Source organism: Pelmatolapia mariae, linkage group LG15 (assembly GCF_036321145.2).
Source record: "Pelmatolapia mariae isolate MD_Pm_ZW linkage group LG15, Pm_UMD_F_2, whole genome shotgun sequence".
Lineage (NCBI taxonomy): Eukaryota > Metazoa > Chordata > Actinopteri > Cichliformes > Cichlidae > Pelmatolapia > Pelmatolapia mariae.
Window position 1 is genome coordinate 7501 of NC_086240.1, and position 12502 is coordinate 20002.

General features: G+C 42.8%; 1 protein-coding gene across 1 annotated transcript; it reads right to left on the minus strand.

The window, feature by feature from the left end:
- Window positions 1-1013: 1013 nt before the first annotated feature.
- LOC134643511 (E3 ubiquitin-protein ligase Mdm2-like) lies at window positions 1014-12502 on the minus strand. The gene is made up of 13 exons (XM_063495917.1): window positions 12191-12502; window positions 10080-10092; window positions 6981-7051; window positions 6817-6891; window positions 4826-4959; window positions 4677-4726; window positions 4297-4355; window positions 3271-3346; window positions 2979-3172; window positions 2768-2899; window positions 2606-2677; window positions 2343-2520; window positions 1014-1552 (listed from the first exon to the last, which is right to left on the minus strand). The coding sequence occupies exons 1-13, from the start codon at window positions 12500-12502 to the stop codon at window positions 1014-1016; spliced, it is 1905 nt and encodes a 634-aa protein (XP_063351987.1).

The window sequence follows — 12502 nt, forward strand, 5'->3', positions numbered from 1 at the left end:
ACTCACAAGAACTGAACGGCCATCTTTCCACTCTCTCTCCACGCAGGAAGGTCCCAGAGCGGCCAGGCTCCCACCCTCGGACTCGGGGTTGCATCCCACATCCGCAGATGGGTCACTCGGCACCCGTCGGCCAACCGAACAGAAAGGTACGGTCACATGTTAGCTCACCCAACCCTGCCGTGTCGCATGTCTGACGAGGCGGCAGGGACTGCTGAGTACAGTGGTGGTCGAATCCGCCCGGTCCGGCACTCCTATCTCCAATTTCATACTTTTTATTCGGTCAGATTTGGACCCAATTGGACAAAGTTCAGAACCGTTGGTGCTATCCACATTGGGACTTCACCAGGGTGTCCGCAGCGGCCCCAAACCCCCGCCTAGACACCACTTTCATCCCTCTACCACGCTTAGTTTTCCACTTATTCCAATTTTATTCGGTCAGACACTGGCTTTTACCCACTAACCTAGAGAAAATCCTCGCAATAGCGACAGGGAGCCACTGGAGGGAGACAAATCATAGAGCACTGAAATTCAAATCTTTTTTCCCTGCACAATCACAGTGTGTGTCTCTGTGTGTCTCTCTCTCTCTCTCTCTGTGTGTGTGTGTGTCTGTGTGTGCTTGCCTGTGTGTGTGTGTGTGTGTGTGTGTGTGTGTGTGTGTGTGTGTGTGACACAGAGAGGCAGAAAGAGAAATCACAAAGCACTGAAATTCAAATTTTGCCCTGTAGATCAACTTAGTGTGTGTGTGTGTGTGTGTGTGTGTGTGTGTGTGTGTGTGTGTGTGTGTGAGACAGAAAGAGAGAGGGTCAAATAGCAGAATTATTAACTTTTTCAAGAAAATCTTCTCAGTTTTGAAGAAAGTGCCTGCATGTGCCCGAGAACTGAAAGTTTATTTTATTTGGGATTTAGTCAAAGTAAATCTGCAGTTATTCTGAAGTTTGTGGAAGTCCACATGTGAGAACACCAGCTGTGAATGGTCACATGAATGGGCGATGTGTGGGGGCAAGGGCGTGGTCTCAGCTGAGGTAGGTGAGGATGACAGACTGGATGGGCAGCCTGCAGACTGGGCACAGTTTGTTCCTCTTCTTCAGCTTCCTGGCGCAGACATAGCAGGAGATAAGGTGTCCGGTCCGTCCGTGCACGATGCAGCCATTCTTTGGTCGCGACTGACAGATGAGGCATGGGTCCAGGCACGAGTCCGGCAGACGCCACTCCGCCGAAATGCTGCGCTCCGTATCGGGGACTTGCGTGGTAGGAGGAGCAGCGGGAGCTGCAGCTGGAGCTGGGGAAGGTGGGAGAAGCTCCTGAGAATCAATGGAGGATGAGTGTGAGGAAGAGGAGGGCTGGGATTCGGGAGTCCAGAGCTTCTCCTGCGAATAGGAGGAGGAAGGCTGGGAGCATGAGAGGAGATCCTGGGAGTTTGGTGCGGAGGAGGCGGAGTCAGCAGCGGCGGAGAAGCAGGTGGAGTCGGACGCACACAGCGAGTGCAGAGGAGGAGGAGTTTTTAATCTTTTCCCATCTGGAACGTCCACTCCATTCTCCTCCATGTCAGAACCTGCAGGACACAAATCAATCAATCAATCAATCGATTAGCAGATTATCTGTTGCCGAAGATAAAACTGACAGCAAGCTGCAGTTCCTCAAGCGGCCACTTGAGGAAAAAGTGAGCCAGTCAGCACCTGCAGGTTCTCACCTGAACTGAGCATCTCTGTGCTCTTCTGGAGTGTTTTTAATTAAATTATTCGATTACTAGTAATAATACTACTAATTATAATAACATTAAGAGACTTGAAAATGATTTGGCTATTCATTAGAAAGTGTCTGCAGATAGGGATGTGCACCAAAAATCGAGTATCAGCTACATAGATCTGCGATGAGGTGTGCAGCAGCAGCTTATCTCTTTTTCCTCTCTGCCTAATAATTAGTTTTCTAAATTGTTGCTTCGGTATTCTGATGTAGACAATCATCACCAGTGGTTTTAGGTAGGTCTGACTAATATGAAATAATCTGAGTGGTGTGTAATTCTGCACAGGTGTGTTGACATTGGCACACAGGGACATCTGGCCTGGTTTTACAGACTGAAGATGTTCTGAGGGGTTTCTAACCTTTACACTCGTCTTTGATTCACTGGAGATTTCCCTTTGTTATTTGAAAACACCGACTGTGCTTTTTTTTGTTTTTGTTTTTTTGTTGTTGTTTTTTTTGGGCGGGGGGTATGTTAAATGAAGGAGTCCAAACTTGATTGACTTTTGAAACGTGTGTCCCCCTTCTTTCGTTTGCACCTCTTTGACAGCATTACCCTGAAAACAAACCACTTTGGTCCCTGTAGTCATGATAAGATTTACCTGGAGGTTCTTTGGCAGCTGATAGGTTGGTCGGCTTTGTGGGCAGGGCTTTAGGGCTGGAGGAGGCACAGTTGACGGACACATCAGGTAGCCAATCCTGGCGCAGATCCCAGCAGCGGAGGCAGTTTCTGGGCAGAGGAGGGTTCAACTCATCGCATTTCGCACAGCGCCAGTAATCCTGAGAGGAAAACAGTCCATTACACCTGAAAAACTTGCGTAAGTGTGTGCGTTTGTGTCATCTGTGTGTTTGTGCAGCAACTCACAGCTTCAGTAATCTCTGTGTCTTCATCAAAGGAGTCATCGTCATCTGCTTCGAAGATTGTGACCTCATATACCTGCAGCACACAGACAAGATGGCTATTAGTAACGGTGTCGAGCTAAGGTAGATGTTTAATGGCAAGCTCGGTCTATTAAGTAGTTGTTACCTGATCATCAGCAGAGAGAGAAGCATCATCTTCATTGTAATCATCTGAATCTATGGACTCGACTTCAAACTCAACACTGAAGTTGTCGCTGTCAGAGTCTGACGCTGCGTCCGTGACCTCTGACCTCCCAGACTAAACATGGACAGAGTCCACATTACACATGATACATCAACACAGGCTCAATAAACCACTGATTGTGCGTCATGCTCACTGTGCTGTGCGAGTCAGATGATTGGCTGCTGTGTCTTTCTCGCCCGCTCCCAAGTCCTCCAATCACACACCGGGACAGGCTGTCGTCGAACGTCAGCGAGTAGCTGTCAGACCGTCTCCTTTTGGTGCCTCCCTCTTCCTCCTCCTCCTCTGAGTCTTCCTCAACATCCCCGTCGTCTACACTGTGTGAGGGACCTGCAGACAAAAGGTGGGCGAAGTTTGATTAAACAGTTAAACACCTTGAATTAAATGGTGGTGCAGTTAGTGCTGGTACATCTTGAGGAGAAACTCACCTGGCTCATTGCTCCTGCAGCTCCACCTTCTCCTCCTCCTGTCAGGCGATGAAGAGCGACCTTCTGTTTCTGCCGCCTGAAAGCACAAACACGTTTTTGAGCTGATTTTCAAACTTTTAAAACTCTTGTTGGGCCATTAAATAATCACCAAACTCCATGTGACTTTTAAATTAAATCATGCACATTAGATTTGTTTCTGATCATCATCCCCAAAAGGTTCAATTTCTCCCAAACACAAAACAAAAAGGTCACACAAAGGCAAGAAGGAAAGACTGGAGCCTCCTGGTGTGCAGTCAGATGTGTTTGAGTAGGTGTGTTAATAGGATAACGTGGCTCGTATTCTAACGCCACAATTGAGTTAACTAGGAATACAGCAAAACACTTTGTTGGTTTTTGGTGTTTTTTGTCTTTAAAAATTCGTCTGCAGCTCGTTCGTGGTTAAAGTGTACGTTTGGATTATTTCGCCACAAACAGCAGCAGAACAAATTCAAAGTTTTACAGTTTGACTGCTCTTTACGTTCACCGCCGCCCTCTTGGATTGTTAAGCTGGGGTTACTGGGTCTGCTTTGACTTTCTAAGTTGGAAATCTGAGTTTCAAACTCAATCAGGAATTCACTATAATAGCGGTTTGAGTGCTCGGTAAGAGTAGAATATTTCTGCCTGTAATTCAGAAGGAAGTCAGTGAAAGTGTCGGTAAATATATGCCTCCGTGAAGACTGCAGCAGTGTTTTTGCTTCTTAGGTGGACTCATAACTGGAGTTGAGTGCACCCGGAAGTAATTCTCTCGTAAGCTGGTTCAGAGGTTGGAGCTTGTAAAATGGTCCAAAATAGCCCGTGTGAATAGCAGAAGGTGAAACTTTACTTCGAGTTTATTCTAAACTTCTTAAATGCTGCGCTCACAGCACTTAAAAAGCAATCAGCAGCAAGGGAAAGGAAGCTGAAGGTACGTAAATGTGAAGGAACAAACCCGGGATAGAAATATCGAAGGTTTATCTGGCAAAAACACAATAGACGTGTGTGTCTTACCTCCGTCATTCTGTCTGTCTGGCTGCTGCTGTGCGGCTCACTCAGACTTGTTGTTGATTCTAAAGAGAGTGTTTGTCAGAGTCAGACCAGCAGGATATCATCTATATATACACAAACATACACACCCTCAATATTTAGAAAGTATGCCTTTATCCTCCAGAAGGAAAAAGCAGGTGGAGGTCTGACATTTCTTCCCCAAAAGTCAGAAACACAAGTTCATTTGGAATCAATTGGTGTTTGTACAGAACCAAAACAGCTCAATTTTAGCCCCTTGCTTTTCCACTCGTGGGTACTTCAGGGGATGCAAGACTGGATATTTTCGGACCACTCGGTGTAGCTGTTTTTAATAATGTGCCTCGTGTGCAAAATGTGATTCCTACCTGGACTCCTGACAGCCACCAGGTTCTTGGTGATCATCGCAAACAGAACCCTGAAACAGGAAAACATGACATATTTTATTTAGAGGTCTTTTTTCTTCCTTTTAGTGAGTCTGAAGGACCAAAAGCTTCGTCCTCAACCACTCACTCACCGCGGCTCTTTCACGGAGAAGCTGTCGACTCCCAGCACACGGCCCAGAGCATCCTGGGCGCAGTGGACGATGTGTTGCTGCTTTTGGTCGTACAGCTGCTTCTGGATGATGTACTGACCCAGGTAGAACATTACCTGCAAAAACACAGAGATACATCATGGGATGATTGTAGGATGCACAGGCTAATTATTACATTTGGGTGTTTTGTTATTGTGGTTTTTAAACATCACCAATTTTACCACCATTACAAGACTGCAGTCAGATTAACTGAAGAAGGAAGAGGATAAGCTGAGTTTCTTCTCTTTTCTCTACATCCAGAAAACACTGTTCAGGTGTTCTTTGTTGATCACACTTATAATTACAGCATTTATCTTGCCTCAAAACTAGAAACTCTGTTTCCTGTTAGTTTTACGGCTTTTGATGAGCAAACATGGATTTTATTAATAAAGTATTTTCCAAAAACTAATTTTATTTCCTTTTTAAACGCACCAAAAATTGTTAATATGCAGGAAAAATCCTAATAATATGGGCTGCTTGTAGCTTTTGTTAGTGGGCGTTTTCTTTTCAACATCTAAGCTGCAGCAACAAATGAGAAAAAAGAAATCCAAGTTACAGATGATGAGCTCAAAAAGAAAACAAAACAATGTATAAATAAATGACGGTGCAAACAAATAATACAACCGCAGGGTCTGTTTATAGAGCTTAACACAACGAAAACCACTGCCCCCATTTGGATTCCACGATGGTGGAGCAAAGGTTTCTGAACTGCAAAAGGAAAAATCCAAATGACACTGAAGACTTGCATGAGAGTGAGATGCAAATGACAAGGATTTAACCGTCAAAATAAAAGACCACGGGCAGGGGGAGTGTGCAGAAATTAGAAAGTGTCTATATGTGGAAAACACTGAAGAGGGAGTCAAATAGGGAATCCTGGAAAAATCATGAGGATGAACTAAAGAAGAGCTGATTTGAGTCACAAAGTTCTCCTTTGTTCACGCTGTCTTCTTTAAAAGGCCAAAACACCATTTTTTTCTGTATTGGTAATAGTTCGATCACACCAGTGTACATATAGAAAAGAGCAGCTTGGTCACAAATATGATATCAGCAATAACGGCAGAGAGTCTGAAACTTTCAGGGGCAACCAGCAGTGACGTGTCAACCGAGTACCACAAATGTCAATGACAGCAACGACAGCGTGCGAAATCACCTCCGGCAACTCGGGGTGAGCGGGTCCCACGCTAGCCTTCGGACTTTTCTAAATCAGAGAAGCAACTGAAGCGAATAAGAGCGCAGTTCAGTGTAGTAAATACAATAAAGGGGTTACCTAGGCAACCAGAGCCTGGAACATCTGCTATTGACGCGCGATGAACAAATTACTTCCTGTTTAGCTCTACGAAAGCAAAAAGAACAATCGTTTCTTAAGACTTTCTTCAACTTGCTTTTTTATTCTGTCTTTCGTTACATCCTGCTTTTTTTTTTTTTTTAATATATTTTATATCTTGGTCGAATAAAGATGACATGCATGTTTCTGATAATGATTTTTAAATATGTAATCGTATCACCACCAGAGACAATATATATCACATTTTATCATTTTTACTTTACTGAGCTCATCCTGCATTTTACTTTACTCAGTCGATTTTATTACAGCTGTGTCTAATGTTTTGGCAGCTGTGATAGCAGATTTTTAGACAGAAAAAGAATATTTAATGTCACACACCGCATCAGTAACCGCAACGTATTACTACAAACTTCACCACAAGGTGGCAATGTTTCATCATAAAGTGTGCAAATGCAGTATGAGGCCGGTGTTTTAGGCAGGAGGGGGCAGTAAAGGAAGTTCTGGGTCCATTCATTCATTGCTGTCTGTGAATGCAGGTCCAGTAACAGTCCTAACACCACCTGACGACACCCCTCACACATCAAAGCCAACAGAAAGACCGCCTCAAAGCTCCCAGTGAAATGTGGAGCAGTAAATGGAAATGCTGTACCTCCTTCACGGTGAAAACATCTTTAGTGGCTCCAGCGTGCTGCAGCAAAGAGCAGAACTCTACCTTTGGTCTCACCTGAACGCACAGAGGGAGGAAAACGTTAAGTCACACAGTCAGTGAAGAGTTACGAGCACATGGAGAAGTCGGGAACTTGCCGCCCTCACCAGTTTGTTGTCGTCCTCCGTGGTACAGGTGTTGGTATCGCTGTCGGCTGACATGGTGAAGCTGATTGTCCCTGCATGCCAACACACAGCAGATTATGACAGATTACATAAACAGGCCCATTCAGATTTTCTTTTAAATAGAACAATGTAAAATCTAGTTTTTTTTTTGATTAACAAAAATGTGGTTTCACACTTTTTAGTTTAAATCTGGTTAACTATGATGACTAAGATTAGACCTTGTTCTTTTGGTTACTGTAAAATTTAAATTTTCCAACAACCCTGGAAAGCACCGCCTGTGAGGCTTTGCTGGAAACTGTAAAAAAGTTTTAAAATAAATAAATAAAGCAAAAACAGACAGCCCTGTTTGCATAGAGGTGCAGGACTTTATTTTAAAGTGCACCCACACAGTTCAGAGGTGTAAACTACAAATGGCAGTGGCTCAGAGATGGAGAAGACTAACCCTACACCGGGGTCGCCAGACATGACAGCAGCACTCAAAGTCACGCTCAACAAAAAACAGCCATAAGTTTATCTGTTGATTTACCAGCTCACCAGGGACATAAGTTTAAAGTTCACATTTTTTTTTCTAATAAAGATTTCCTTTTTGTTTTTGCAGGAATAAGCAGCAAACAAAAACAACAGACAAAAATACATGACATATAAATATCTGTAGGGGCCAAACTGCGTGGTATTCACAGGTTCAGGTTTGCTCTTTGGGGATGGCACCCAACTCATTTGACTAAAAAAAAAAAATGCATCTGACAGTTACTGCTAAATATCTGATCAAAATCTCCATTAATCTTGAGTAAATTAAACCTCCAACCGGGCTCAAAATTGAGCTTTAGGATTGGCTTAATACTGTCTGTCTGCATACGTTCATTTTCAGATCGTTGAATAAACAAAAGTGTCCTATACACTCGCTACAACCCTGTTTTAGGTATTTTTCCTCTTCCTCTGTGTTGGAATAACCCTCACTGATGTGTAACTTCAGAAAACACTGACAATTATGTATTTATTTTTTTTAAAAAACATCAGATTATAACAGACATATTTTAATAGTAAAAAAACAACTTTTTTGCTTTTGTTTTGCTTCTCTGCAGCTTGGAGTATATTCTGATTTAAAACAGCAAACAGACCAGAAACTGCTGAGAATACAAGATATTCAGCCATCTTAAAGCAAATCAACATAATTTCATTAAAAGCACAAAATCCATCAGATCAAAAATGAAAACAATTGCATTGTTTTTGGTTTTGATGTTCAGGTTTTTTTTCTTTTTTGTAAGTTGAATAAACCCAGATATAAATAAAGATGATTGTTTTATGTTTTTTACTGAACTATGTAGCTTTTATTAACCCTCATATTTCTTGTAATGATTTAACGTTGGGGGTGTTTTTGTTTTACTAACTTCATGTGGTCACAGTTTCCCAATTAAATTACTAATCTATTGATTTTGTTTAACATTGTCTACACAGTGCTGTAGCTGTAACCTCTGTATCTCACAGTCTTCCACCTGGAATAAAACCACATTAAGAAGAAAGTTTTGCTTGCCGTTTCAGACCCAGAAATTGAACTGCTTGTGATTAAAAATTCAACTTAAATTGTTAACACAACTATGATAATCTAATTAATGCAACAATCTGAGGCAAATAAACATGTTTAACCTTATATTATGAAGCATAATCATTATAATTATTAACTTTATCTGCATTGAATTGTGAACATACTCAAAATGCTTAAACTAATTATCTTGCAGTGCTACTTTTACTACTTCAGCCTGAGTAATCTTATTGCTGTTCCTGTGTGCACCACTTCATCATGTCTTCTGTTTTTATGAGCACATCACTAGTTTCCAAAACTGATATTGCATACAAATAAACTTCTTGTTTTTTTAAGGATCCTAAAAGAGCTGCCAATGTGAAGCCAGTACACTTTGTACTCGTTTGGCTTTGCTTTTGCCCTTGAGTGTGTAATTTTTCCCCGCAAACAGCTGACCGGCTGTGTGAGTCAGCTGCTAAACCGTGACAACTCAGAAAGGTTTGCCCGGACATGTCCCGCTCACTCTCCTCTGAGTTTCTGTCTTACACACACAGATCTGAGAGAGCTCGGCCGGAGCCTTTCATCACCTCTGAATGTATTATCTCACACTCACCGGAGGAAAATTAATGAGCAGATACTTCAAACTGACGGCAGACCTCAGGAGCTAAAATTAAAGGCGATTATTGTTTTATCTGCAGAACGAGGTAATAAAGAGCTCAGTTGCTGGTGAACAGTGGATAAAAACACATCTACTTAAAACTTTATGCATGAAGCAAAAACAAAATTTAGTAATGCATTACCATAAATCAGATGTAAAAGCGTGTCTATCTGAACAGTTAAATCCAATATCCTCTGCGGTATTGACGGCTAACGCTGAAGCTTTAAATATACTTTTAAAATATCATTTAAACAGTAATTTTAAAAAAACGCAGAGACTAGAAACCCACCAAAAGCATTAGTTATAAAGCACAAAGGGTAATTTTAGAATGCTCTTTTTATCTTACCGGGATTGATCAGACGGACTTGAGTTGCTAGAAAGCAGCGTCCACGGCGCTACTTCTCAAAGCGTTTAAACTTGATCAAGAAACCCGAGGCTCCGCTAGCCACAATATGCTAACAACTCGCTAACGCGGAATTCTGCTGCAGTTAGAGCACTAAAATCTGGCGCAGAAAAGCTTAGCTGTTATTTACGCACAATTCTAATTCACTTGTGATTAATAAAAAATAATAAACAACGACGTTAATCCAACAGTTGAGCTTCTTCTACTTAGTGTTTACAACGCTCGCCACTCAAAGGCTGTGACTTAGTCAGATGGCGCCCCTAGTGGCTAGGAAGCCGACACTTTCTCAATTCAAATCCCCAAACACACTGATCCCAGTTTCACAGAAGCTGTCCTGTGTGCTTTGGTGTGTGTGTGTGTGTGTGTGTCTGTGTCTGTGTGTGTGTGTGACAACAACATCAGCCCTCTACGCTGCTTACTTTTCCAGTTATTACACTTTTGTCCCATCCTCTCCTGGCTTTTTTCCCCTTAACCTATCCTATCAGTTAAATCTCATCATACCTGCAGTGGGCCACTGGAGGGAGACAAATCACAGAGCACTGAAATTCAAATTTTTCACTGCACAATCACACAGTGTGTGTCTCTCTCTCTCTGTGTGTGTGTGTCTGTGTGTGTGTGTCTGTGTGTGCTTGCCTGTGTGTGTGTGTGTGTCTGTGTGTGTGTGTGTGTGTGTGTGTCTCTTTTACACAAGCAGTACATGCCAGTGCACTTGTGCAACACCTCTAATATACAATGCAATGGACTTGCCAGCGGGGCTCCCTCTTGTGGACCAGACATGTAATTGATTGTCACAAGCTGTTAGTTGACTTTGTGGGCGATCACAGTCAGACACTTTGTGCTGCATTCAGCCAGCAGAGGGAGCCCCTCTTGTAACATCCCAGTTGCACTGCATTGCATTGGCTGTCCTAAAAGGTTCTAGAAGTTGCTAAATGATGTCAGCGCCTAATTTGCATAATTGGTCAGCTAATGTAATTGACAGAGAGAGAACGTTGTTGGAGAGAGACAAAACAGCATGGAAAAGACATAAAGTGAGTAAAAAACGTCCTAAATGCAGTTTATTTAGAACTAGAAATTAAATTTATTTTAGTAATTATTGTTTTTTAATGTCACAATTGCAAGCCTGCGACCCGAAATTGGCACTCTGGCGGAGTTACTTTTTGTGTGTGAGTGTGTGTTCCAATTTTGTATAATTGCAGAACATTTTTAAGGTTGTCTGCTATAAAATCCATGCCAGGAAAATATCTTTCAAGTTTTTTTGTATTTTATTTCCAGTTACTTACACAACGGCATGTGCTGTTATGTTCACATCTCTGATGAAGTTTAGTGTCAGTACTGATAAATGATCAGAATTATAAGATTTCTGACTGTCTAAGGAAAAATTACACCAAATGGAATCTGGACCTTGTGAATCGGAATGCAGTGGATTATAGAAATCAGTGATAATACACAGCCCTAGTGAATAACCTAGGCCTGAAGGAAGTGGATATAACTGACTGTAGGTAATGAGAAAAGATGAAAACAATGATTGATAACTTTTTTGTTAAGTTAAGGCCTGATCCATCTGAAATTCATACCCAGTGGTCTGACAGGGAGCCATCAATCTTTGAACACTGATTTGGGTGTGCCCAACTTTTTTTAACAGTGCGCATGAAAAAAATAAAATTAGGCGCACTCAGAGAGAGAAAGAGACAGTGACACTTGCTGTGCATTTAAAAACCAAACACACAGAAAAACCAAAGACGTGTGTGTGTGTGTGTGTGTGTGTGTGTGAGAGACACAGAGAGAGAGAGAGAGAGAGAGAGAGAGAGAGAGTGCCACTTGCTGTGCATTTAAAAACCAGAGACTGAAACACACCGAAGAGAGTGACAGACGCACAAGGCGATTATGTATAGCGGTAACTGATCATGTGTTGCTCTCAACTTTGTAGGCTGCGTCTTGAAGTTATGTTTGTGGACGAGGAGATGACGCAGTGCTCCAAAGGCCTGGTTCTGCTGTCCCTTCTGAACATTTAAAATGCTGAGCCATAGGATCTTGTGCCATGTTTCTTTTGGATTTGATAATTTTTTCCTTCACCATCTTGTCCAATGCTGAAGCTTCAGAGTGGGTGATGTGCCTATGTCCATCTTTTATCTACAATCAGTGCAAACAGCTGATTTTCATCTTTAAGCCAAAAAGTGCGCCATGCCAAATGTAAACAGTGCGACCCTGTTTTCATTATGGATTTTTCAGAGGAGATGCTTGCGTTTTGTGTGACGGTCTGCCACTTCACCCTTCCGTTTCTACCCTAACCCATTTTAAAGTCCTCTCCACCCTCTACCCACCCTCTACCCAGAACTTGATTCCCCGATTCATATGCACGTCCTCCTGCCCTCTCTCAGGGGAAGGAGGATGTGCACGGTTCACACCACCAACCCTCATCACTTAATGTGCCAAAGTGTCTCTAGACCCTAAGGAGAGACCCTGGGAGAAGTGCTATGTCACCATGCAATAGAACATTTACTCCCAAATCCACCTGTGGCCAGAGGTTTGCCCTTCCAGCCCCTACCCACAACTGCACACCACCTGTGGAAGCACTTCTTCAACCCCATTTTCAACTCCACAGCAGCCTATACCCACGCCCCTGTCCTTTTCCCGTTCTCAGAGACACAATCCTCGTACCACAACCCACAAACCTCCAGATGGCAGAACTCCTGTGAACTAAATTCCTCTTGTGGTGGGAAAGACCCTCTGTGGAGCCCCTCCTCATTGTGTGGAATGACTACACCCCCTTCCTCAAGGGGCATGTCAGCCAACTTGAAGCTCTCCCACAGTGCGTCGCATCGTCCCACCTGCATCCACTGCACATTGACAGGAAAAAGAACTCCTGCCTCCAGCACTCCAGCTACTTCTTCCCTGCCTCCCACCTTATCAGATGACTTTACCAT